Source organism: Opisthocomus hoazin, chromosome 9 (assembly GCF_030867145.1).
Source record: "Opisthocomus hoazin isolate bOpiHoa1 chromosome 9, bOpiHoa1.hap1, whole genome shotgun sequence".
NCBI classification, from domain to species: domain Eukaryota; kingdom Metazoa; phylum Chordata; class Aves; order Opisthocomiformes; family Opisthocomidae; genus Opisthocomus; species Opisthocomus hoazin.
In genome coordinates, this window is record NC_134422.1 from 7,217,106 (window position 1) to 7,245,039 (window position 27,934).

Consider the following 27,934-nt stretch of genomic DNA (forward strand, 5'->3'; position numbering starts at 1 on the left):
AGTGCAAAGTATCATTATAACATAGCTTGGGTGGAAAAGGCTTCTTTCCTCAGTCGAAATTTCTCACAGCCAGAAGAACATTTTCAGACTACTATTACTGAAATAACCATCAAGGTGTTCAGCAAAGTAGTTATCCACCTGAAAAATACAGGTTATCAAATAAAACTCTATTTCCAAGTATTTCAAACATGGAATTTTCTCAGCTGCAAATTCAAAGGGAAGCAGATGCCTAGGAGCCTTATTATCATTCGAGGAGTTATTAAAGAATAGAAATCATCAAGAGAGAGCACGACAGCAGATCGGGTTGAAAAGTACAAACCACTTTTTTTTTCTGACAAGTCAAATATCAAAATAAATTCACTTCAGGCACATTCACATCAGTTTTCATCAGCTCTCTCACAAGACTTTTATTGGCACAAATGATCACAGGAAGCAAACTTCACGCTGAAAGTGCTCTGCCCGCCTCCGAAGGGTAAGTTCATTAGGAAGGACTAATTGGGTGAAGGCATTATCTCCTTTGAGAGGTCTTTTTCATGTTAGCACTTAATAGTGTTCACTCTATTCAAACTAACTCAGGAGTGCAACTTTCCGCTGTCATTCTGAATAGGCAAAACACCGGTCTCTCACGTCAACTATTTTTATTTCCATTGTAATGAAACAACTGCCCTTTACTCAGTGATCAAAGGAAGATAGATGCCACAGTAGAGGACAGAAAATGAGGTACCGGAGGTTCAAAGGACACATTATATCTGCTGATGTGACCTGCTTTTGCTCAGTGAACTTCTCTACGATCATCTCGACTCCGACGTACAGGGTAGGCTTCAGCCTTGCGCAGTGCTTTGTGCCGGAGCCCTGCAGTGGCTGAGACCAACTTCTGCCTTTAACAAAGAGCTGTAGTGACTTTTTTGGGGCATTGTGAAGGCCCTCTGAACATCCATCACTGAATAATAGCCTGCAGGGGAGATGCATGAAATCACATTTTTTATAAGCACCTAAAAGCATTGCCTCCTGTTGAAGTCATCTGACACTGAGAAGATTTAGAGCATTTGCATTTGTTGCTAATGGAAAAAGAAAAGAAAATTTCCAACTCTTTAGAAAAAGAAGGGTTTCATGCCACTGTGGTGTTTCTACTGGCTGTGCAATCGGACCTACGAAATTCAGCATCTGCTGAGGGTTGAGTCTTCTCATTTTTTACATGAATGACATCGCAAATTGCTTGTTTTGTATTTTCCTAAGCATTTCAAGCAGGATGGTTCTCCTGTGCCATGATGGTAGCATCAGCTAAGGTTTTGTAGATATCGTAATTTCCTTCTCTTTCAGATAAGATTTAAGTGACATGCAAAATATTTTAGGCAGAAAATATAATAGTTTTAAAGAACTCTGGATTTTTTATTGCTATTTAGCAGGCTGCATTTTATACTTCTTTAAGTTACTTGATTATCACAAGAGAAATCTGCTGCCTTTATGGCTTTCTAATTGTTTCTCTTCTAAAATCTTGGCTTTCTGTGTTTAAGAACTTGTTCCAAACACCCATTTCTCAAGCTGAAATTTCTCAAGCTCGGTTTCATCCTGACAGTAAATTTCTCTGGAATGCACGAAATCAAAAAGCATAAAGTGAATGCTTTTACACTTTATCTTTTACTGAAAAAAACCACACAAATACTTTCAAAACTTTTAATCTAATGGTAAAAATCATGGGAAGTAATGGTTGTCACTGAGGGAAAGGGCTTTTTCTTGTTCTGTGACACACTGCTGTTGAGTGATTGGGTTATAGAAACCTCTGCAGACGAAGCAAAGGCAAAGCCTGGGGGTTATTTTCATCCCAGTTGAGGAAGACCATTGCCTTCGCAAGCTGCCATTAGAAGACCACCATGCGCTTGAAGGGCTGAAAGGAGCCTGAGGTCTGGCAAGCAGCTCAGCTGGCCCAGCTGGAGGGGAGGGATGCTGAGGGAGCCCTTGGGAGAAGAAGCGATGGTAAGCTGGTGCATGGGACCTGTGGAGACAAGTTGTGTCCCTTGCACGAAAAGGAAGATGTGTGCCTTGCTCCCGCAGAGCTGGCTTTCGTAAATCTTCTTTCCATGCAGCATTTAAATACTATTTGTTTATCCTTAGGTACACATTAGCTAGAGGGCACATTTCCATCTTTACAGGATAAAAACAGACAGGTAAGAAAGGGCTGAGGGAGGCCAAGCAGCTTCGTGGTCGGAGGGATGACCCTGGCAGCACACAGAGGCAGCAGGAGAGGGCAGATCCAAGGTGCTTTGGGCAGCCTCGGAGCATCGACGCCGAGATCCTGGGCTGCTGGTACAGGTGGGTGTTTCAGAAGGGGCCCCGGGGGAAGAGATGCAGAAAGCCTCCTTCACCTGTCTCCCCAGGCAGGGTGCTCTTGGGATGCCCTTCACTTCACTGACCTGTATGCACAGATGAAAGGGGGATGAAATGAATGTTGGGGGGAAATAGGAAACAATTCTGAAAGCAAACAAATACAAAAGCTTATGGGACGAAGCGAGACCTCCCCTGCCTCTCTTAGGTTACACACACACCCCCCCCCCGCCTCTTTGCATTTCAGTGAGATCATCTGAGCCCCAGTGGGAGTGATGGGGACTTGTACAGGTGAGAGATTTCTTACTGGGTCAATGCACTGAGGACATTTCAGCTGAAGAAAGGCCATTTCTTGCCAAAGTGCGAAAATGTGAGCAAAAGAAAAACCTTTGGTCTGTTCTGCATTCAAGCCCAGTCCACACACACTACAAGTGCTTGAAATGTAATTAATAACGTCAGACCCTTTTACACTTTTAGAGAAGGTATTTATTATTGCTATTGTATTGGTGTGACACTTAGCACCTCAGTAATAAAGCCTCTCGCTTACAGTAATGGATCTAGCCTCATGACCTGCCTGCAAGGAAAGGAAGATTTTAAAGATGGAAAATTGGGGCTCAGCAAGATGAACTGGTTATTACGAGACTGGGGAAGCCCGTGGCAGGGCCTGGTGCAAAATGCAGCTCTCCTGGGAAGAAGGATGGCCCTTAATTACAAAAATGAACTTTGCTTTGTATGCTCAGATTGAAATGTTCCTCTGATGAATAGCCAAGTGAGAAGTTTTTAACAGCAGGTGCATTCTCAGATGATTTCCAGCCTGATTTTGGAAGCAGAAGATGACAGTTTCGCAGTCAGGGTGTACGTGAATGTTGAAGGCAGGCTGAGGAGCGGAGTGGCACAACAAACCCCTGACAAACCTGGCGTACGAGCTTTCAAAGGAGGCAGCGATCCCTAGCACAGAGTCAAAGTCCTGCCCAAACCCAGCCCACCAAAAGGCAGCGTCCTGCACCGCAATGCTGGCACCTTGCCTTCAGAGCAACTTCAACCTGATAATATAATTGTGTTACCTGCTGGAAAACTGTTACAAGCAGCCACTGACAGCCGACAGACAACCCAACGGTTCTGCTTTGCCAACTGCTAACTGTCAGCTGGAAACCCACTCGGTGCCACCGTGATGAGCTCATATGTCTCTACCCAGAGGACTGAAACATGTAATGGAAAAACTTTTCCTCCATCTCTTCCCCTTGCAACATTAGGGAGCAGCTCCTGGCTGGCTCCCAGTGCCCACGTCTTGTCCCGCAGGCCATAGGCACTGGGGCTGGGCTGGTTTCCTTCCTCACCCTGCTCTTACCACCTCAGGACACCAAGGAGTTGATGAGTCTGCGGTGAAGCAGGTGCCGTCCAGTCCATAACAGCCCTGAAATGAAGAGCAGAGCTGAGCTGTCATATTTGCGGAGGCCAGATGGTACTCACATTAGAGGAAATTAAAAAAAAAAGAAAGGATTTATTTGTTGCCCATCTTTGCAAAACATGTGGAAAGACATTAGGGAAATTAATGAGGAAAGGCAAGGAGGAGGTATGATTGCATGGATGCTGCCTTCAGAGCAGGAGGTCCCCAACCGGCAGGTTGCCAAAAGGCAGGGGAGGGTGGGGAAAGAAAAAGAAAGATGTTAGAGAAGACTGACTATTTTTTATATTCCCTATTTCTTTCCCTCCCTCTCTAGCCTGGACACAATTCTAGTCAAGGTGGAGTTTTTGCCTGAGCCTGAATCAAATTTCATATATTCTTATATATTTCAGGGACTGTGGTGACGTATAAATAAACAAGACTCCAGAACTGGTATAAATGATAATTATGTTCCAAAGCAATTTGTTGCTTAGTGACGGAATTGGAAGATTTATTTAAATTCCCACCAGAACACAAATGAATTTGGGGACTGTAATGGGGGGGCGGAGGGGGGGAGGAGGGGGAGTGTGCTGCTCTTCTATAGATAGAGGGACTCAAAATACAGCTCACCCATCCAGAAGAGAAAGCAAGAATTTACTCTCCCATTAATACCTTTACCTGGCTTTGTACTACAGGCTATATTAACGTCGTTGGTTCAAAATTTGAAAAGCATCAGAAATATTAATAAACATTAAGCAGAGGCTCAGGAATAATTTATACAAAGTGCGGTGCAGGTACACTCTGGCAGTGCTTGCTGTATTAAGGCATTCGTAATCAGGTGAGACGCTCCTAGTAAAACACCCAGACGAGTGCAGGTCAGTTGTTTCGTGTCACCTTAGGTTCTGAAGCAAAAAATCTGCATGAATATTTGTCAGGAATTGCGGGTGAGTCACTGCGGAGCATGGCCAGGACCCCTCAGGCCCCAAGCACGGGAGGAAAGTTTTCCTTAACTTGGCTGCCTTGAGATAAGGCTGTGGAAGGGAGGGATGCTCTGCCGGAGCAGGGAGCTGGGGAGGATGAAACCTCGGAGGCAAGCCGTAAGAATTACATCAGCTCAGGAAGGACGTTTAGTCTGAAATTGGTATTTTTGTCATTGCTATTTTTAAGCACGTATAACAACAAGTCCCAGCAGGAGGGGGTAAATCTGGGTGAATGATTTTCACATTGAAGGTTATTCACAGTTCAGTTGTTCGATTCTCCAGTGTTAATTACTTCTGCTCTGCCCTGGATGAGATACGAGTCACAGGGATTTCTTTGCATCCCAAAGTGGATAACCAACATGCGAAACTGGAGAGTAACCTGTAGTTGATAGTAAATACTGGAGAAGGTCTGTAAGTTAAATGTATTAAATCTGTAGAGCTTTTACCTGAATTTCCTCAAATATCATCCCCTTTTCCCAAATAACAAATGACATGACCTGCACAAGCATGACAAACCAAAGCCAGCAGTTATCTATATGAAAACATCTGCAAATCGAGATCTCAAGGACTGTTCAGTGCTGGAAGTATATCAGCCCGTCTTCCAGAAATAATAACATCAAAACATTTACCCTCTGGATGATCTTTCAGGTACTTTATAAAGTAAAACCTCTCTGAGCCAGGAAAGCATTGCAAAGTGTTCATAAAAGCAAGGGGCTCAGTCTTGTCACAGGGAAGTCAATAGCAAAGTGCCCACAGAGTTAAAACCTAAAGAAAACAGGCACCGGAGTGATGAGCTGTAATCTTCCTTAATCCGTAATATCAGCTGTTGACAGATACATACAGAGCGATTAATAGGATGCTAAAATATGTTAACAAAGCAACAGGGACTTAGAGACCGCTCTGAAAATTTCTTTATCACGTTTCTAAATTCACCAGAGGTACCATTCTTACAACGTGCGACAAAACATATGTTTTCTCTGCAAACTTGCTGGCAGGTCTTACCGAAAGTGTCATCAGACTATCGGGAAGCGACTAGTGGAAATGAAGCTCAGCTTCTGCCCTTCCCTCTTCCTTCTCAGAGATGAGAAGAAAAGCCCCGCTGGGATCCAGCCATCTCACATGTTCTGAAAACCCTCTTCAGACCTGAGACCTTTCCAGCTGTAGCTTGTAGTCTTCAAACATTTATCTTGGAGGGATTTTTTTTTTTTTTAAGAAATTAAAGGAGAACAGGGGATGAACAACACATTTCCTGCATTTTCTAACAGCTGCTGCTTAGCTAAAATCTTTAGCTAGATAAAGCTAACGCTATTTAATTAAGAAAAATTATTTAAATCTGATTTTTTAAAAAAAGCTTTAACACGGTGCAGGAGGGCTGGCACACCCCCTCCTCCAGGTGTCCAGGCTGGACACCCAGAAAGGGTGCCTCCCCCCCCCCCCAAGATGGCTGTCTCTCCCCAGGCAGCCTGGAGCTACTCTGCTGGGACAGGACGAGTGCACCCATGCCCCTGCCGGTGTGTTTAGTAGTACCACATCACAGTGTCCATACCAAAACACAGAAATTTCTGGGCTATTGCTCTCTAGTGTCCCGACATATTGGCACATGGCAGACTGACCATGCACTGGTCCATAGATGTCTTTGGAGGCCTAACCAGGACTTTCACGATCTAGCAAGATTTATGTTCCTGATACTTAAGTACTGGAGATGAGTGATTCCAAGGAGCGCTGGTTAATAATAAAGATATTTTAGACTATTTTTAGATATTTATTCTCAGTCTGGACCAAAAAATATTGTACTTTAAAGGTAGGGTGGATACCACCTTCTTAGAGTTACAGGTTAATAATCCTGTGTATGTCCTTGTGAGCTCCAGGAGGGTTAGTATGATCTTACCACCGGTACACAGAGGTACAGCCAGCATCTTCAAGGAGATTTGTCTGGCCTTTGTTGCCTTCTCTGCTGGATACAGACCATGGGGAGACGGTTCATGTCTTGGGTCATCGGGACTGACTCCGTCAAAAGGCACTGCATGTTGAACTCACAGTTACTCCTGTCCTTCCCATCTCAAAGGCCTTTAGAAAAGTTATTCTGTCAAGAAACCCAAATTCTGTGCCAAACAAGGATCCTAACAATATATCCGAGGAACCAGTTCTGAACCAAGCATGGTTTCAGAGCGGCTGGATGTCTATTTTCTGCACATAAGCATGCCCTGAGTTTTCCTGGGATTTCTGAAGTACAGCCCTGTGGGAACTGCTTTGCCACATCTAGATCCTGTCTCAGCTGTCTTCACCCAAGGAACTTCCAGAACTAGCACGCCAAATCTGAAGATTGCAGGGCATGGCCTGGTGTCTCAATGAACACTATTAATACAGATACTGTACAGCTCATGACCACTGGAGATCTCCCCTTACAGCCATGCATTTATTTGACGTATTTATTTATGAAGAATGCATGGGGTACCCAAAGATTTTCTACATCCCTGATATAAGACTCAACAGACTTCTGTGGGCATATTGAAGGGGGCAGGGAGAAGTTCGGTATCTGTATTTTCATGTTTTCCTCCCTGATTGAAGTTAGTTTTAATCTTTTCAGTATAACTCCAATATTTTACTGATCTTGACTTTTAATGAGATTATTCAGAAATAAACTACTAGATTTTCTAGTTCCCATGTTACCTTCATTACCCTGCTAATGTTCATGGGTAGAGAAGCCTTAGCATCCATTACAAAGGCAAGCCCCCAAGACTGAATGCAGGCCCAGTAAAAAACAACTTATCCTTCCCTGATTTTATAATGAGCTGCTTCCTGTAACTCCTTGAACAACTAGAGCAATGCCATGAAATGGCAGTATTACTAACATGAAATAAGAATGAGATCTGCAACTGCAAATGCTCCATTTAAAAACAATGCAGTTTGGGGTTTGTAGGCATTGCTTCTACTCCAGAGTACACACGGCAGCTTACTACGTGGTTATCCACAGAGGCGTTCGCTTTGGGCTGGAAGAAGCTGTCACGCGGACAGAGCAGCACGGCTCGCTCGGGATGGCACAGACCTGCTCCTTGCTAACCACGGTGTCGGGGGCTGCCACAAAACCCATTGCTGAATAGGGCTCATCCTGGGCTGAGGTCAGCAAGGTTAATTCAGCTCAAAGCCAAAGCAGAAGCAGTCTCATGCTCCCAACATCCCCTTTCTTATGTTTTCCTCCCCTAGTCAGCCGTGGCCCTGGTTAGCTGTCCGCAGACCCATGCTTGAGAGGTAACTAAGCTGCAGCAGTTCAGCCACCGAGTGGGAAAAAAAACCCCAAACAAGCCAAGAGAAAATATTCTGCAGCTTTTGTTGGCACCCATGCTGTGCATTCATAACTTTTTTATAAGCTGGAGCCCAGCACCGTGACTCTGCAGTAGAAAAAAGCGAGGTCCCCGACAGCCGATCTCAGCACGCGGTGAGCCAGCAAAGGAAGCGGAGCCGAGCCGGCGTGTCGTTCACCTGCCTGGCTCCTCCACTCTGCCGCTTCCCAGCTCTCCGGGAGGCAGATGGGATGCTCTGGCTGCGGCAGCCATCGTGCAGCCACGCACGCCCAGCCTGCGCCGGCACGACAGCGGCTGCGAAAGCACAGACCTAAACACCGCCTGGGAGGACAGCGTGTTTTGAAAAGCACAACAAGTAGTTATTAAATAGCATAGTCATCCACGAATAAACATATAAATACAGGGAACAGACACTTGGGATAGTATTCGTTCCAGGTGTACAAGCAGAGTCGTTGTTAAATGACTTTCTTTTCAAGAACCAGAAGAAAAATTACCGATAAAGCATTAAGCGGTCACGCTTTTAATGGGGTGCCCTGTTTCATCTCCCTAGGCTATCATGGAACAGTCTGCTTTGAAGTGCTCCTTTTCAGCATTTGCACATTGATTTACAATGCTTTGGGTAAATTCTGTGCTCGTGGGTTTTGCTGAGTATCTGCTTACTGGAAACGCGTCTATCTGCTCCGGAAACTCCAAGGAGGGCTGAAAAACTCCTGAGCTGGGAAAGATACAGGGAAACCTGCACTGTTCCAAATTTCTGCAAAGACTGGCAGGTAGGTGGTTCTTTGGAGTTTGAAAAGCAAGTCTGGCTCTTGGTGTATTTTGGTTTTCATTTTTACCTGTCAGAGAGAGACAGAGACGTTACTAACACATAGAAATAAATCATGGCAACTAATACTGGAAGAAGCATGTCGATGGGAGCAGTGCTGAGAGCCCGTCCGACAGCCCAGCCGTACACTCCCTGCCACAGCGAGCACGATCAAGAGGAGCTACCTTTAGAGTAAAAAATCAATGGGATCGAAACGAAAAGCTTGTGCATAGGTCTGGGGTACTCTGGAGGAGGCTGTCCACTTTTGATCGATGTTTCTTAGACTGGCAGCAACAGTACTGACAGACCAGAGCGCTGCAGTCCTGCCAGAGGGATGACGTTGCACTGTCTTTCTCCCGTTGCTTTCCTCTTTTTTTCCTTACAGTAGTTTCAGAGGAAACATCCGCAGGAGAAATGGCTGTATTTCAAAAAGATGTGGAAAAAACCTAAACCAAAACTGAAAAAAACAAAAACAAAAACACAAAAAACCAAAAAAAACCCCACAAAAAAGCAAAGCACATAGTGGAGCCGCTGCTACCTCTGGCAGTAACTGCATCCAGACAGACACGTGATGTGTGGGGTGGGGTAGGCTTAGTGGGATCAGCAGGGCTCTGGGTGACGACAACACCCAACATTTTGCAAGCCCGTGTGCCAACCCATGTGCTCATGATGCCTTTCAACCACTACCAGGCATCAATAAGGCAGTGGCACCTGCAGCCACTTCATGTGCACATGGGCACGTGCTTTACAGCTTAAGCATGGAAAACTCAGCTTATAGAGGTGAGCTCTGTGCCTGCAGATATTTTCCATCTGAGTTGGTGCTCCTCTCCCGAGAGCTATTTGTAGTGAGACTGCTGGGACTGCAGTCCCCTGCCCCTCCCTGTGCCCAGCCCGAGCTCTGCACAGCACCATGGCCCTCAACGCAGCCCCAGATCCCACTGGTCTCTCATGAACGATCTCCCTTTCCAGCCGGCTGCCCTGGCAGTGCCTCCTTTAGCCCTCTGAACAACTCAGGACCGTGTGGTCACCTAACTTACCGAAATTAACATCTTAACCGCACACATTATATTTAAGTAACGTAGGTGCTGTGGTGTGGTGATGCTGCTTTGAGCAAGCCGAGCTGCTTCCCATGGCTGTGGCACAAGGATGAGCTGCCGCTCAGTCCCAGCTCTTCCTCAGCCTTGTCTTTCTCACTGTCCTGGGTTCAGCTGGGATAGGGTTAATTTTCACAAGAAGCTGGTTGGGCTGACCCAAACAGCCAATCAGATGGGATATTCTATACCATGTGATATCAGGCTCAGTATTTAAGTGGGGAGCTGGCTAAAGGAGAGGCTTTTGCTACTCAGGAGCAGCTGAGCATTGGGTGGTGAGAACACTGCATGTTGTATATGCTTTTATCAGTATTATTGATTGCTGTTTTCTTCTCCCTTTGCCATTCTGTTAAGCTGTCCTCATCCCAAACCAGGAGTTTTTGCCTTTTTTTCTTCTGATTCTCCTCCCCATCCCACCAGGGAGGGGGAAGGAGTGAGAGAGCAACTGCGTGGTTCTTTTGTTGCAAATTGAGGCAAAACCACAACAGTTCTTGATGCCCAACATGAGGTCCAAATACAATGGTGGTTTTGTACTAAATGTGCTATGGCTATAGTTGTTATTAAGTGGCAAGCTCCTGTGTGGGTTGCAGAATTGCTTGTTTGTGCTGCTTATCTCTTTATTTTGCTGAGCTCTGGAGCATGTTGGTACAATGGCTATGTGCTTTGTCCTGGTATTGACAACCTTGCTGTATTGCGGAAGCTATCTTGTAGCCATGATGAGGGAATAAATCTCCCTCTGCCTACCTGGAATTTCTGTGGATGGTTTTATTAGAAAGGCTCCTGAAGTCACTGTTCACCCTCATGTGCGCTGTCTAATATTGCTAGTTAATACTGTTGACATATTATGAGTTTGTGGAATGTGGTCTCGTCCTGGTGTAAGAGAAAACAGATTCTGGGTGATGCTATACTGAAATGTGCCCTAAAACAGCTAGTCCCTGGGTGGCAGGGTGTGTGGAAGGATCTGGGCAGGTTCCTAGCATGGTTATCACCTCCCATAGGCTGGGATTTTACAGCTGACCAGGCAAACAACCTGGGCAAATTGACACCAGCTGATAGAAGGGTGCCTTGTTTCCCTGATGAAAACCAGCAGCTTCTAGCACTATACTGGAGTCTGGCCTGTGCCTATCGAGCCACAGTTCAATGGCTCTCAGAAGACTGTAGCTGAGGCAGGGACCCAGACTGTGTCTGAGGACAGCAGAGTTGAGGTAGGGACCCAGACAACAACTACTACAGTAATTGCCCCACTAGTGAAAAACAAAAAACAGTGGACAAGGAAAGCAATGGGTCTATACCCTCAATTAGTAAGAGAGGAGGAAGAAAATGAAAGATTTGATCAAGAAGATGGTCCTTTGCCAAGAGAATTGGAAGAAGTCAGAGAGCTCAAACAGGAAGAGGAAATTACCTGGTCCCTGACCTCAGCAGAACTTTGAGATATGTGAAAAATTACAGCTGCCAGCCAGGTGAGTGTATTGCTGCCTGGCTGCTCCAATGCTGGGATAATGGGGCTGATAGTCAGCAGCTGGAAGGGAAAGAAGCCCAACAGCTGGGATCCCTTGCTAGAAATAGGGGAATTGAGAGAGGACTTGTAAAAGAGACAGCAATTTGCAGTCTCTGGAAATGGCTCCTCTTAAGTGTGAGGGCAAGATACCCATTGAAGGAAGACCTCGCGAACTCCCCAGACAAGTGGGCTACTACAGATAAAGGCATCCAGTACCTGAGAGAATTATCAGTGCTAGAAGTCATCTACAGTGATCTTGATGATGATAAGGTCTCCAAAGATCCAGAGGATGCCCTGTGTACACAGGCCATGTGGAGGAAGGTGATTCAAGGTGCCCCAGCATCATAGTCTAGCAGCTTAACAGCTATGTCTTCACCAACCAGCAGAAAGGAAGAACCAGCCTTCTTGGGTGTTGTAGGTTTTTGGAGGATGCACATGAGGAATATGTTAGGGAAGACAGTCTGGGTTAGTCCTGCCTCGGGCAAAGGCAGACCTGTCCATGGGATTGCTTTTGCTCAAGGATCTGGGTGCACCTGGTGGGTGATGAAAAGGATGAGGAATTCCGATGTGTACCTCATGGGGATTTGATTTTGGGTGAGAACAGTTAAAAAAATGAAATTGTATTACATTAACTGCTAAATTACCCTCTCACTGTCTGATACCACTACTATAGTTGTTATATGTTACATAAAGGATATTGGTCAGAATCACCCAAACTAGTGGAGGATGGACTTGGATGAAACCTAGCAAAGCACAGCAGTGATGGGACTGGACCTGACTTCAACAACTGACACCTGACAATTTCAAGATAGACATCTTCGACCTGCAGACCATGGGCATGGGCTGCACCAGATACACCAGCTGTGAGCTCTGGAAGCAGCATGCAACCACCCATCACCACACATCAGCTCTCCTGCCCTGAAAGACTGTTCCAACAGATGGACCCCAACATCATACACTAAAAGAACTCAATGGACATTTTAGAGGGATGGTCTGTAACCTAAGGAAATTATATTTGTGTGTGTATATATAGACACATATAAAATCATAAGTGATAGTAAAGTGTGGACCTTGGGCATGACATAGAAGGTATAGAATAAGGGGTGGATAATGTCCTGGGTTCAGCTGGGATAGGGTTAATTTTCACAAGAAGCTGGTTGGGCTGACCCAAACAGCCAATCAAATGGGATATTCTATACCATGTGGTGTCAGGCTCAGTATTTAAGTGGGAGCTGGCTGAAGGAGAGGCTTTTGCTACTCAGGAGCAGCTGAGCATTGGGTGGTGAGAACACTACATGTTGTATATGCTTTTATCAGTATTATTGATTGCTGTTTTCTTCTCCCTTTGCCATTCTGTTAAGCTGTCCTCATCCCAAACCAGGAGTTTTTGTCTTTTTTCCTTCTGATTCTCATCTTCATCCCACGGGGAGGGGGAAGGAGTGAGAGAGCAACTGCGTGGTTCTTTTGTTGCAAAATTGAGGCAAAACCACAACACTCACAAAAAACCCTTAATGCTTCCATAAAACAGGACTTTGTGTTTATTTCTGTTTTTTAGCTAAATAACCTCTTCGCTCCTCATTTTCTGCAAGCCCACACATACAGAACAAGATGTGACTTTTTTGGTTTAAAATTGCTTTTATTGTATATGGAGAAAAACAGTAGTAAGAAAGTAACAAAATTAATATCTGCCTGAAAGAGCACAGGGCAAGTATCATCCTGGGATCCAAAAAATTCTCCAGATAGAGGCTGATAAATGTTTAAGACATGTCTACATTGCAAGATGCCGAGATGCTTGGGACCTACACTGATAAAACCATGTGAAATAGCCTAGCGGAGAGCAACTTACAGCTCAGGTCTGGGTGCAGTGAGACATGTCACTCAGGTGCAAAGCAGTGGGGACACCTTACTGGTTTTGTCCTGGTGCAGCTGGAAGCAGTGGGTCTGTACACAGCCAGCACAGGGGCTGCAGCCTCCTCCCAGCTGCAGAGCAGCACCTGGTCATATAGACATGTCTTTAGGTATGTAAACATGCTGGCTACACAGAAAAGTGAAGTCCCAGTGTCAAAAGCACAGACAGGATGCATATTGTTAAAAAAGAAGTCCATGTAGGCTTTTAGCGAGATGGAGCTCTTTACTTTCCAGAACATGTTCTCTTAGGATTGGACTAAATAGCCAGGGTGAAATCTTGGCCCCGTTGACCTTAGTGGGACAAAGAGCTCATCCCTGGTGTCACAGATGGCTCTTCTGACCCTGACTGGCAATGGGAGGCTGCAGCTAAGCCCCACTTCTTGCCTTCTTGCCTGTGAGCTGCCTTCTTTCTACTCTAAGCCCTTCTGTGACTGCATCTCCCCCATACCCATCCTAACTTGTCTTCTGCAGTTGGTCCGGACTCTAGGATTCAACCACGATCATACTCAAGTTGTTGCTGAAGATGATCCTCCCGTCCTTTTTGCTGCTGCACTCAGGCTGGCAGAGAGCCTCCTGCAGCTGCTGCCGCAGCCCCGGGGGGGCCGTGCCCAGGAAGTTTTTCGTCCCTGTCAGGAAATCCATCATGCGGCCTCCGACCAGGTCCCCCTCAATAAAGCACTCGGTGATATCCCAGCCTGATGGGAACTCGTAAACGTGGTACTCAACACCAAGCCTCTTCAAAACATCTGTGATGCCGCTGGAGGTGATGTAGTGGCCGCTGTCGGTGGAAGGCAAGCAGTGTCTATACTTCTTCCATAAGCTGGCCCATCCGCTGCTGTCTGCCAGACCAGGAGGGAAGGTTACATATACAAAGACACGGCAATCAAAAACCAGCTAACGCAGCTACTAAATGAGTTTGAAATGCTTCCTCGCTGATGGTCCAGACCTTGCCAGGAGCAGAAGAGCTTTCCCCTCACTTGAGTCCACTAATAAATGTCTGTGCCTGGAGTGGGGTAAAACTGTAATCTCCCTCAGCCCTCCTTCTGAAATTCTCCTGTTTAAAGGAAACTCCTAGGAGACGGTATTTGGTGCTGGATTTGCCAAGGAGGAGGAGTACACATGCTGGAGGTACCAATGCACTGAGCCTGCACATGCGTGCTGCCTATTAAGTGCACCTTTGTTAGAATAGTGTAGATGTTTTTGTACATTGAACCTCAATTTTAACTGCACATTGAAGAATACATACCTGAAAAAGTCAGTCCCAGCCAGCAAGTGAAACAGCCTACCGGCAATGTGAGAGGGAGTTTGAATGGAAAACATGGGGAAGCGTGCTTTATCCACCGCACCATGAGCCAGGGACTCATGAATGGCACACTGGAAAAAAAACTTTTCCTTTTTTTAAGAAGTGCCATGATGTTCACAGTGCCTCTTTTTCCTGTCCTGCCATAAAGCCCACAGCTCTTAGCAGTGCCTGTTGTCCTGCTGGGGTCTGGGCCATCGCTTTGTGGAGGGAAGAGCCCCAAGGATTGGTCCTCCCAGAGCTTGGGTTGTGTTTTTACAGGACTGATTTCACCATGAAGAAGGATTGAACCTCATTCATGAGTAGCCACACTTCTCTCTAGTCTGTAATTTCACAGCAGGAGGTCTCTTTGGGGCATGCAGCAGTTCATCTACTTCATAAGCAGGGAAGCAAAAGCGTGAAGGCTATGCCTATGTGGTCCCATCAGACAATAGAGTCCAAGAGGCTAAGCCCAAGACTGCGTGCTCCCTATGAAATACTGCATTTGTTTTACTGAATTACTACAGAATAAGCACTACTGAAATCAGAAGACAAATATTTATGGCTCTCAAACTTCAAAGATCTTCAAGACATGAGCAAAGCAGCAAAAAATAGAAGGTCCCTCTTACCTGATAAAATTATGATCAAGAGTTTACCATGATGGTCAAGGCAGCTGTGGAAAAACTTGATAGTACTGGGAATATCCTCTACACGGTACAGCATCTAGAAGTGACAGCGTTACACAGCCCTTATTCCTCCTACACAGGGCAATGGCCCTTCAAAGGCTTAAACCCTTTCTCTGTAAAGTTGTTTTAAATCACTTCCCAGTTGCTTCCCAGCCTGTCCTGACTCAGCACGCATGTTTAGGGATGCCCAACAGGATGTGTGTGGATGGTCCTTATCACCAGGGGAACTTCTGGGCTGTGGGCAGGCTGGATCTCTTCCAGACACCGAGGAATTTGCACTAGGACAAAACAGGGCTTATCTTAAAGGCTGCCCTTAGGACTTCTAACTTAGTCCTTGACTTAGCCGTCAAACCCCTGGCACACTTTCTGGTTGTGAAATCAGCTCTTGCAAAATGAAATACAAGAAAAATTAAATAAAAGCCATGAAAGTGAGAGAATAACAGATATTTTACAAAATATAATTGGCACATACAACATCAGTGTCATCAGTATCAGAGACACATCAGAACAATTTCTGACCCAAACCCTGACACAGGTGTTCATTCACTAACCTTTCCCTCCAGTGCCATCCAAACTACTCTGATAAGGTGAAAAAAATCAAGGTTTTTTGCTGCAGCAAAGCATAACTGTTGGTCTCCATGTGATGTGTGATGGCCTGAGACTTGTTCTGTTTTACTACCCACCACACACAGTTAAACCGGTACAAACCAGAGACCAAAACCAGGGTGGACAGGGAATGTGGTTTGGTGTTTGTAGAGCTGTTGCAGAAGTTATTGCTCATGGGAGAACTGTGCTCAGTTGGAGTCCTCCTAACTTCATGAGTACAGGAGACACAAAGGGAATAAAGCTAATATTCCTCTATTAAAGCAATACTTCATTACCTGGATCATATGGATGAAGTCGAATTTCTTATGTGTGCCTTTCTCTTTCACCTGTTGTTTGTACTCCGAGGAGGTGAGCTGGTGCCAAATAAAAGAGACATTCTGCAGGTCCGGAGCTTGATTCACCAATTCTGTTTTAAAAAAATAGAAGAAAAACGTGAATTTCACAAAACAGCAGAAAAGCTCATGGTTCATATTGATGGTCCTCACTCTACCCCTGGAAGGCAGGCGTAGCCTTACCTTTGTAAGCTGCCACGTGCTGTGGGTTGGGCTCCACGATTTCGTTGTCAATGAGGACCCCTGGGTGCGCAGCCTGCAGTATCCTGATCATTTTCAAATCCTGCTCTCCTGTTCAATAAACACAAATGCACCTCTTAAAAAGCACGTGAAGGTGGTGTAAGGATGCCTGCTCTGCTGCCGGGAGATCCCCCAAGCAGAGGTGAGGCACCCTCTGCCTTGTGGTCTGCGTGGTGGCATCTAACCCAGTCTCACCATGATATCTTGCTGCTCCAGGTAGCATATGTATATGCAGATAAGACTAAGAACAAGAGATAAGCAATGGTGCAGAAACCTGCTACTGACAATACTCTGGGTCATGGGACAGGCAGGTCAAAACAATCAAAGATGAATGTTTAAAAAAAAACCCAACACCTTGAAGGATCAGTTTTTCAACAAAAACACGAAGTTTGAGTGGGGGCAAGGAGGGAGTCGGCACAGCGGTGCAACTTCAGCATGGCACAGGGTGGTCCATGCCTCTGGCACTGCCCCAGGGAGGTGGTGGCCGCTCTGCTGCCGGTGTGACATGGCTTATGGACTGGGGGACCTGCATGGCAAGGGGGAGACCCACTGACATGCACTACCCTGGGTCCCTCCGTGGGGACCAGCCACATGGTCCCAGCTCTGGGCATCTACTAACTAGTCATTATCTTGGAGCTGCAGATGCAGACTCATATATTTGTGTAGGTACGCTGCATATATATTGGTGCTCCTCTGTTGCTGTCTAAGTTCTGGAGGAGCAAGCGTCAATCTGTCCTTCTGTCCTAGGATGTTCCCAGCCCCTTTTGAGGTGATGCCGGTCACCCTTGTTTCTTTCAGAGAGGCCACAATACACCAAGTGTACAAAGTCCATCTGGTTCATCTGGGACTATGAAAATAATCAGCAGAGGTGACCATGCTGAGTGAACCTTTGCGAGAATCCCATCTGTAGCTGGCAGTGGGGCCTAAAAATAGCCCTGCCCTTGCAAATGTCACACACAGAGGGCTTGATACGAGATACTGCATCTTGCCTAGCCTTTCAGCTGATGTACCAGCTATGAGAAAAGGCGTCATCTTTGGCAGGTGTTGCACTAAATAGAATTCAAGGAGGGAAATATCAGCCATGCCAGCACTACGGGAGCATCCAAGGAAGGACGAGTCTTTTGAAATTGGAGAAGAGATACTCCAGACCCCTGAGGAACGCAGCGGCAGCAGTGCCGGGCTGACCAAAGGCGTAGGGAGAGAGGCCATGGCTGCATCTGTTGAAGGTGGGTGCATGCACCGATATTGCTGACGGGAAGGCAGATCCCGACAGCAAGCAGCTGAATCGTTTTAGGCAGTCCTAATGCCAGTTAGTACGTGCCTGGGGCGGGGAGCACCAGCAATTAGAGGTGCTGACGTGGGCTGCGGGAGGCAGAGCTTCGCTGCCTCATGCCCTGGAGCCGCTGATGGTGGCAAACAGATATATCAGCAGCAAATGGGTATCTTAAAAGTTGTTTGGGTTTTCTTTTTTACTCCATCTCTGTAAAATGCCCTAATCCAGTCTTTGCAAGAGCAGGTGGTAACGTTCTCAGCTGGGTTCTCTGCAAAAACAAGTGGTAAAATACAATGCTTCATAGCAGGAATTTCTCTGTTCCAGCTTGCCCTGCCAGCAGCAACCCTTCACCACCAACCGCAGCGGGGCTGAGACGGGCATGAGACCCCTCTGCAAACGGCAGCCCACGCCGGCACTGCCTGGGAGGTTGTGGCCAAGACAGTTAAACCAGTCACGGGAGCACATGGGGTGAATGGGAAAAATGTGATCTGGACCGGACAACTGTCTTTTGTGATGTGGAGTCGGTCGCTAATCCCCATTAATATTTTTATCAACTGAACTAATTCTGGGGGCTCTGTGAAATCAGAGTCCGAGCCTGGAAAGGTCAGGGATCAGATATAACCTTTTGCTCAATGCCATCCCAGCTCACTCTTCTGCCCGGCTGCAGCGCAGCTCTTGTAGCCATGGGCAAGGTGAGGGGTGCCAGTCTGTACCCCTGCCCCGGCTTTTGTGAGGGCCAGCTACCCAGGAAACCCATGAGATTTTGGTGTGTTTCTTTTTCCATTAATACATCTTCTGAAAGGGAAATGAGGAAAAATGAGGACTGTGCAAAATGTTCATTTTTCCCTTGTGTTTTCTTGGAGTCAGGATTTTGGTTTTGTATTGCTTAATGAAAATAGAGTGTAATTGAGAACTGCATCATTTCTTCCTCCTTGCTTTTTCATGTGCTCCAACACATTCCCAACTGGGCAAAACAATTCAACGCTATTTTTGTCTTGCTCAGGAAAACAAGCAAAATAAAAAAAAAAAGAAAATACTTTCATTTGAAAGTATTAACACTTAAAATTCAGCTGAAAATACTTTTAAAGCAAAAGCAAACTCTGACAAATGAAACTGTCACTTCTTTCTCTACTTTTTATTTTCTCAAAGTTTCCCTAGGAGCAAAGCTGGATGTTTCACCACTTTTTTTTTTTCTTTTTTTTAAACATAAGTGCATTTAGAACAGCTTTAAAGCCATTTTTCCGAAAGATTGTTTCTCTCTGGGGAGAGATATCATTTGCAGTTAAACCTTACTTCTCACCAGATAAAAATGCAGCAGCAACAAAGAAACTTGTCTTGAAAAAGCTGACGAGGCCCTGTGCTAACGGTTGTGGCCAGATGGTTTTGCACCACCTGAGCATTGCCCAGCTATGGCCTCTGGGATCCCTAAAAGCAAAGCAAAATGAGAGATCCCTTCAGGTGGAATATTCTAAGACAGGACTTTATGGGGAACAAACCTCTCGGACGTTTCTCCTTCTCTCCAACGAGGTTTAAACATGCTCTGGTACCTAACCTGGAGCAGGACTCCTTGCTTTGAGACATGTAAAGCCAGGTAAGAGTCATCGAGAGGCAGAGACTAAACTAAAAGCATCACACTCATCTCACTTCTTGGATGGATTTGAATAGCAGCGTTTCAGCAGGGAGATGGGGAAGGGCGGGAGGGAGCATTGCCCTCACCCCAGCTCCACTCCCTATTTTGCCGTTCTCTGCTTCGATGAGAAACAGTTATTAATGCCCGAGTCGTTATCCCTGTTGCTCGAAATGTCAATATCACTTTCCACTGCCCACAGGGACCTCCCATCCCCCACCATCAGCAGTGCTGCTGAACTCCTTACCTGTGCCGCTTCCAATTCCCAGAACATTTATAGTCGATTTTCCATTGCCGAGACTGAAATGATAAGCACACATTACTTCACCACAGAACTTCATGTTTTATTTCCAATATCTTGAATGCCACACTGGCCTGGAAGCCTAACTGAGTTTTGCCACATGAATTGGGACAGAAATTCGAGCATCCATGTGGAACTCAGCTATAACCAGCTGTGTGACGGAAGCCAGCCCCGTCTTATCAAGCTCATATTTCAAAGTACAGTAGGCATCAGGCTATAGTGTTTCTCGCCTTTGCCAGAGAGTTTTCTTCAGGGTTTGGCTGGCACCGTGCAGAAAGGCCTCAAGGAACCCCGGGGCGAAGGATTCCCTTTTGGGGGTAGCAGGGCTGTGCCTGGATGGGATGGGCACTGCTCCCCAGCCGGGGCTGCAGGGACACGGTGAGCCGGGGACAAACTTCTGCATCCTCAGGAGGCAAGTTTGGTTTTCCATTATTGGATATAAATGCTCAGAAAAAGTAAAAAATCAGGCTGTCCAGACGACTGGAAGTCCTCTCTTTTCAATATTCGTCTTGGTTCGAAATTGGGAGGAAAGGTCAAAGTCTTCAATAATTTTTACCTTAGAAAAATTACTTCTGAAAAGATCAAAAAACTCCACCCAACCTTGTGGTTCCTAGCAGAATATTTAATAACAGCCTGGCTCGCAGATGAGGAGCGTGGGCTCAAGGCGTCTCACTGCTCTGACATGCTTTATGGCCTTATTCTGCTCTCGAGCATGGACTGCGCAGAGCGATTGAGCTTCCCATGCACAATCTCAGGAGACACCACAGGAATGATTCAACAAGAGGCAAGAGAGTAGTAAATCCTGCAGGGTGTGAGCTAGCCAAGGAGCCCTAACCCTTATGAGGGTCAAGACCGTTTGACAGACCCACAATCAACATCATAGGAAGCCGCAATATTTTGCATCATTTAAAACTGACACACATGAATTTTTCATTTAAAATTTCCCAATACAAATTATTTTTTAATTATTATTTCTATTGCTTATTTTTTTCTATATACCTGGTCTGGAGTTGCCTGCCAAATTTTTTTTCTCAGTGGAGAATACAGCTTCCACAGCGTTCAAAAATCACCCAAACTTGAAAGATCTTTCTCGTGGTTTGGATCTAGGCTGCTCTAAAACTTATCTGCAATCATCCAGGCTTAACATATTACATCAATACTTCACAAAACTTATTATCATTTGGTACTTAAGCAATGCAAATCGACTTAGGATAGAAATAAGGAGGTCTTAGGGGATTGAGAAAACTGAGAATTAGTCACTAGAAGAGAATTAGAGATGTGTTTCTGTTTGGACTGATGTGTGATGAAATCCCAAAAGCAGGCAGAAAGAGCACAAGAGAGAGCTTTCTTTTTTAAAAAAAAGAACCACAAAAATTACTTTAATCCTTGGAAAATCAACTGATGTAAAGAGATGGACATGAAAATAATTTCTTGATTCTTTCCTTAACATAAGCTGAGAGGCAGCATAGTGTATTAATTGAAATAACAAGTGTTGTGGAGTCATTAAACTGAATATCCTAAAGACCACTATTAAGGGACTTGGATTGAAAAGCATTCAAGGTTCATTCATGCCCCAGAAAGTCTTTAAGCATGTTTGCTGACCCTGGTGCGCAGGTTGCCCTCCCAAGATAACAGATAGCTTCCCCACACCGGTGGAAGTGCTCCTTACCTAGCCATGATGTTGGGCATTTCCTCCTTGTTGAACTCGTCCATGCACTGGTGCTCTGTTGAATGATCCAGAAATGACTTAAACGCCTCTACATACTCCTCAGCCGTGAGACTTCTCATGGAAGGGATCACATATAGCTCTTGAGGAACAAATATAAATTGCATGTTAGCTGCTTCAAGGCAAATGGAGGATCAAAGCGCTTACCTCATGGAAGGAACCCAACCCAGCAGAGGCCAGAGATTTGGGAAGGTGGTACAGAGGATGCATGTCCTAGGAGCCATCCATGCAGGTGAGCTCATGCGAACACTTTCCAACCTGTTCACACTCAGGGTTTGAAAACTATTCTTAGATGCCCTTTCACGTCAGCATATTTGTTAAGTGCCTCATTACCACAGGTCAGCCTGAGGAAAATGTCTCCAGAATGCTTAGCCAGATACGGGGTACTCGGTTTGCAGAAAGGGAGGTAACCGGAGTGTTTTTATGGAAGACTCAAGGCAAGAAGGTGAAGGGAATCGCACAGCAGGTCCAAACCTGGAGGGGCCATTGCTCTTGCACATGCTGGAAGGCGTAACCGAAGTCACCAGCTGTTGGCACACTTGCTATTAGGGATGATGCAACACAGAAACTGCCACCTGCACCTGAAGCAAAAATAATCAGCCCTGTGCACCTCATTTCCAACTCTTGATGGTGTGGGACTATGGTGTTCTGCTGGGGAAATGAATTCCCCACTGGGAACTGCAGCTCATGACCAGGAGGGCAACTGAGAGCAAAAGCATTTCATCTGGACAGGCTCAAGCTCAGATGTGGGTTGCTGAGACCAAGATTTCTAGCTCTGAACCAATGTGCAGGGCTACTCCAGGAACTGCAAGTAATTATTGCAAAAACTCACTTTCCTGCTGTTTCATCCTAATGACAGTGCTCATGCCAGGGCACAAGTTCTGGCCAACTGCTTGGGTCTGAGCTAAGACTAAGACTTGAGGCTCATGAGAAGATGCTATTCAGCCGAGTACTGGCTCTGGGGTCTGTCTCAGACAGAGGGCTGCAGTAGGAAGGCAGTCACAGTGCCAGCCTCAGTGTGTGAGATCAGCATCCGAAGAGTAGTATTCAACAGAAAAAAATCAGCTTCTCCTCCTAAAAGCAATGAGGACGAAGGACAGGACTCAGCAGAACATCTTCATCCTAATTTTTGCGTTTTGAGGAGCTGCTCATTTATCATCTGCTTTTAGTTGCCACTGATAAGAAAACTTTGTATGTCTCATACAGGACTGTGAAATCTTCAGCTGGATGCCTGGGCTGTTTCCAAAACCACATGTCCTGGGCAGCTGTCATTCTGGTACATATGTGTGGAGAACCTATGTCCAGCCCTACTGGAGGTAGGGATACCAACATCCATCCTCAACACTTTGAGCTATACCCTAACAAAAACCTGAAATCATCTGAACTGCTGTCAGTTTAGCATCCTGGTTTTTTTTTAAACAATCTCTAACTTCAAAAGATTTAAAACATTTTTGTAATGATAGTACGCTGAGTGGGCATTTTACTTAAATCTCCTTTGTTTTTGTTTTTTTTTTCTCCCAAATACCTGAATTATCGTGTGGAGCTGTCAGAATCTCTGCTTCAAAGTTCATGCTGGGGAACCTATTCCTGTAAGGAAAGTATAGCACTTCAGTTATTTGAAGAACCTGTACGCTTTCTTGAAGCTGCATTGAAAATGCAGAACAAAAGGAAGATGCTCCAGGACGAATCTTCCTCACCTGGTAAGAACCACTGTTTGTTTTCTGTTACTAGAACAAAGCAAGCCAAAACTTCTTGGTTAGCTGATCACCCGTAAGTGTCAGCAAGGGACTGGCCACCTGCTCCAGTGCTTGTCTGAGATGTGTTGCGGAAGATTTTCCTCCCTCTGAAGATTCGTTAACCAGTCAATACAGTGGAAGGCATTAGCCTAATTGGTACTACACACTCTGTGAAACCTTTAATCGTGAATGGAGTAGGTGAAAGAGCAGTGAAATTAGGAAAATGCTATAGTGAGCTTCAGCATCTGAAGTGCTAAAAGATCTGCTTGACCCAATGTTTCTGGACCCTTTTTGCTTTTTTTTTTTAACTTCAGTTTTTCCTGGCCACAAATATTACTTTGGGCAACTTGTAGAAGGCACAGGATTCAAAGGGCAAAAGTCAAAGAGGTCTCTACTCTTCCTTGGTGAGGCTCCATCTGGAGTACTGCATCCAGTTCTGGGCTCCCCAGTTCAAGAAAGATGAGAAGCTACCGGAGAGAGTCCAGTGGAGGGCTATGAGGATGGTGAGGGGACTGGAGCATCTCTCCTATGAGGAAAGGCTGAGGGAGCTGGGCTTGTTTGGCCTGAAGAACAGAAGGCTGAGAGGGGACCTTATCAATGCTGCTAAATATCTGCAGGGTGGGTGTCAGGAGGATGCGGCCAGACTCTTTTCAGTGGTGCCCAGTGACAGGACAAGGGGCAACGGGCACAAACTGAAGCAGAGAAAGTTCTGTCTGAACATGAGGAAGAACTTGTTCCCTCTGAGGGTGACGGAGCCCTGGCACAGGCTGCCCAGGGAGGTTGTGGAGTCTCGTTCTCTGGAGATATTCAAGACCCGCCTGGAAGCGGTCCTGTGCAGCCTACTGTAGGTGACCCTTCTTTGGCAGGGGGCTTAGACTAGATGATCCCCAGAGGTCCCTTCCAACCCCTACCATTCTGTGATTCTGTGATTTGATCTTAAATATATTCATTCAGTCACATGTTTTCCTTTTTAGTTTAGAGGGTTTTGTGAAGATTTCCAGAAATGAAGTCATATCTTCATTTTCCTATGAGAACATGTCTCATCTATAAAATAGGGATGAGGTGCTACCAGCAAAAGGAAGGTATGAAATTACATTAGAGCAAGGACCTCACTTCTGCAAAGAAAGTGTTGGGGTGAGGCTATCTATGCAAGGGGAATAGCCATCTACTGGGTAGCTACATTTCAATATCAAGATGCACAGCAAGACTTAGGAGTGATAGACCTGTATAATTTGGACTTAGGCACATTGCTGCTCCCAAAGCTTTACCACTAGAAAATGCTCCACGACAAGCAGCCTGCAATAGCAGCAAGCAGCCCCTGCGTCCCTTCTGCCAGGGAGAAAACTCCTGCATGAACAAGAAACAGGCCAGAAGGTGGAAAAGAAAAAAAAGGAGTCTTGCAGCAGATCTTTGAGATAAAATATGTAATGACCGTGCTAGCAAGTAGCAAGTGGCCGTAAGTGCAAATGGTGCACTGCTTTGGTTGATAAAGTCAAGAAAAGACGAAGGTGAACCAGAAGTCTCAGGGATGCTGGGCCGCTGCCAGAGTCCTGCAAGACCAGCTGATCTCATCTGAGTTCACTACCAAAGTCCTGTACCTGGCTCCCACGAGGTACAACAAACATCCCAGTTCCACCATCCTGACCTCACCTCCCCCCTCGAAAAAAATCTCACAGAAATTCAGCAAACAAGCCTGAACTCAGCCCACCTCCATAAGCTGCAGCTTGGCTGCAGACCAGTCCCTCCAGTTTCCACTCAACCCTCTGACCTTTTCCATCTCTGCCTGTCAAAACAGAGGACTATTTTGTCCTCTCAGTTGACCGAACTGAGTAAGATGGTTTTCAGAATAAATCTCCCAGTAAAATGCCGAGAGGTAGTAAGGCTTCCCCTGTGCAGAGAGGAACAGCTTTCGGGGTCCAGGGACACGAACTCCATTTCTGACCGGTCAAATGTTTCCAGCCACCCCAGGAAACCTGCCAAGTGACCTGGACAGACTGCAGCACAAGTATTCACCAGGATGGATGATCCCAAGATAACTCTTCCACCGAGGATTTTGCCATTTCTCCCCAAGCAGGGTTTCTAAGATTCCAATGCTTGTTGCTAGGAAGATGAAACGGGCTTACTCACTGCTGGGAACAAATGGGCTTCCTCTAAAATCTGGCATAAAATCTTGGCCCATCCCAAGATCCCGACACCCAACAGCAGGACCAAAGCAGTGACTGCCAGGGAGCGGGATGCGCATGGCCAGCTGGTCCTGCCACATCTCCCAGCAACGCCGGAGCTCACCGTTAGCAAGGTTAAACCTCTTCTGCTCCATGACCTGAGCAGGTTGCATTATGCACTTTAGGTGCAGGGCACAGAGGGAATTCACAGTGTCATCTGAAGCTGAAAAAGTTATTCAATTCAAGACATTTCTAGCAACGTGTATTGCAAGAACACCTTTGTAACTCATAATTTCATTACATGCAAATTTAGGCTGCTAAGGGACTAACTGTCTTCTCACAAAGGCTGGCTTAGCCCCATCCCTCCCAGGACGTGGGCATATCTGCTGTTGTTCCCACCTTACACACCTCCATCCGTGACACACGGACAGCAGGGCTGGCCCTGCCACCCAGCCGGACGGTGGGCAAACACCCTCCCCCAGTTTCCTTTCAAAATCCACGTACCTCTTCATCTCCGGGGATGGCTCCATGGTCGGGGCGAGTGCTGTGCCGGGACACGGCAGCCAGGCACGGGTCTGAGGGCTAGCGAGGTGCCTGGCCCCTACGTGAGCATGTCGACCCAGCACGCCGGCCGCTCGACCCGCCGCGGGTGACCCGGCGTGTGGCCGCGGCTTGGCTGGGACAGGCAGCGTCACTGGGGCGCGAAGGGGAAACCCGAGCCCCGCCGGGAAGGAGCGAGGGGCCGGGGCGGGCGACGCGCGGGGGCTGACGTCTGCGGGGCTGTCCTCATCGCACGGGAGCTGCGCTGTGGCCAAGGGGAGAAATAAAAAAAAGGACAGATTGAGGCTTCCAGAGCTTTAAATCCCGAGTGGAAGCTGCTGAGCGGTGTCAGCCGGCGCCAGGCAGACCCACAGACCATTTGCATCTGCTTTTCGGTTTGCTTTGAACCCCGTCTCCCTCTCGTGCTTGCTATCCAACCCAAACTGTTCTATGATTCTGTCTTTGCCGTGCTGCTGCCTGACGGACGGACACGCTGGGGGTGTGCTGGGAGATCACTGCTTTCTCCGGAGAGAAGAGGGACTCGCTGGCTGCCCAGAGACCTCAGCAAGTGATTTTCCCTGCTCTGATTCAGGGGAAATGGGGCATATCGGCAGTGCGTGCCAGCGGGCACCGCAGCCCCGCGGGCAACCTGCCACCCCCCTGTCCCTGCCCTGGGAAGGGGATGAGCAGCCGCTCCCACTCTGCTTGCTGAGCCGCGGGGAGTAGAAAGCCAGGAATCATTTTTGGGGGAGAGCTGGCCAAGCCAGTGGTGGCTGGAGGTCACCCAGGGTGGGATGGCACAATGGGAGGTGCAGTGGTCGCTGTTACAAATACAGAAAATCCTGCGTGCTCACCTGGCCTTTTCTCCTACCAGCACCCACCAGATTGACGCTCTTTTTCACTAATATCTAGCAACATGAACGCAAAAAAAGAAAGGATTTAGAGACTTGTTATTTCTAAGTGAGGTCCAGTGGTGGAACGCGCAGCATTAGGATCCTCTCCACTCCCTTTCCCTGAAGGTCACAGGCAGAACAAATTTAGCAGACAACAAATAAAACCTCCTCCCTTGCTGAGATCCCTGCCCCGAAACGCTGCCTGCCCCACACAGCTCACCGAGGCCAGGGATCATGCTCTCAGGTGGGGATGCTTCACCAGCAAGTGACCTGTCCTGGCTTATATTAGATTTGACTTCCAAATGGATTTAAGTTATCTCCACCCCGAGGCAGGCCCGCAGCAGCGTGTTAAGCTAGAAACAGACACACACCGCTGCTCTTCACCAAAATACTCAAATCAAAGGTGAGGAACGACCAGCACCTCTTTGCTAGCTCGAAAATGCACATTTGGCCTCTGATGCCGTTTGCTCACCCAGGCAGTGATTTTACATCAGCCACTTCCATCCCTAAATATTTCTACCAGAGATGCCAGCCCCCAGATGCCAACCGTGGCACCGGCTGCTGCTCAGCCCAGCCCCACACGCTGCAGCCACAGCCCCCTCCTGCCCCACAACCACCCCCACCTCGTCCCAGCCAAGCCACGTCGCCCGCTCTGGCCCAGGCACCCCTCCACCCTGCCATGCCACCGGCAGTGTTGGACACCCCGCAGAAAGCCATACCTCCCCAGAGCAACAGGAGCCGTAGAGAAACCTCCAGCACCCAGGAGCCGCACAGACCTTGGAAAACCTCCTTGTAGACCCACTGGGCCCCTCTCTCCGTCCCCCGACCCGGGCTCCAACAGCCCACGTAGGCGGATGCCACGACGGAGCCGGCATGAGCCTACAACAACCACCTTTGTTCCCCCGGCGCTGGAAACAACGGCGCTTTGTGGGCAGCTGCGGGGCGGCTTTGGAGGATGAAACCGCCGCACGCTGTGCTCCGGCAAGCTTGTGACTAAATCCGCTCTAAACCCTGTTTTCCGTGCAAATTGAAAAAAAAGCTTGGGTTTTTGATCAGTGAGATGATGGCTAAAGCTACAGCCGGGCTGCAGTACGAGAAAAACAAAGCGACGGTGTTTTTCCCCACAGGCAGTGGTCAGTTTTGGGTTAAACCTGCAGAAAAAGGTCATTTGCCTTTCCCAGGAGCAAGCCTGCCCAGGGCTGGTATCGCCCACCATGCCGAGCCGCCTCGACGCTCCATCAGC

General features: G+C 47.0%; 1 protein-coding gene across 4 annotated transcripts; it reads right to left on the minus strand.

Moving 5' to 3' along the window:
* Nucleotides 1-975: 975 nt before the first annotated feature.
* On the minus strand, nucleotides 976-27,555 carry LOC104333257 (carnosine N-methyltransferase 2). Of its 4 annotated transcripts, XM_075430497.1 has the most exons (11): nucleotides 27,411-27,555; nucleotides 25,763-26,063; nucleotides 22,886-22,947; nucleotides 21,304-21,442; nucleotides 19,581-19,633; nucleotides 16,377-16,484; nucleotides 16,137-16,267; nucleotides 15,199-15,292; nucleotides 8,649-8,824; nucleotides 3,671-3,736; nucleotides 976-2,411 (listed from the first exon to the last, which is right to left on the minus strand). In XM_075430497.1, exons 2-11 carry the CDS (start codon nucleotides 25,786-25,788, stop codon nucleotides 2,145-2,147), a joined length of 1,122 nt encoding a protein of 373 aa, XP_075286612.1. In that variant the 5' UTR covers nucleotides 25,789-26,063; nucleotides 27,411-27,555; the 3' UTR covers nucleotides 976-2,144. The 4 variants fall into 4 exon arrangements, with proteins under 4 accessions (XP_075286612.1, XP_075286611.1, XP_075286613.1 ...); XM_075430498.1 differs by lacking the exon at nucleotides 27,411-27,555 and having other exon boundaries at nucleotides 2,308-2,411; nucleotides 3,660-3,736; nucleotides 25,763-25,879; XM_075430496.1 differs by lacking the exons at nucleotides 22,886-22,947; nucleotides 27,411-27,555 and having other exon boundaries at nucleotides 25,763-25,853.
* Between the last annotated feature and the right edge of the window lie 379 nt (nucleotides 27,556-27,934).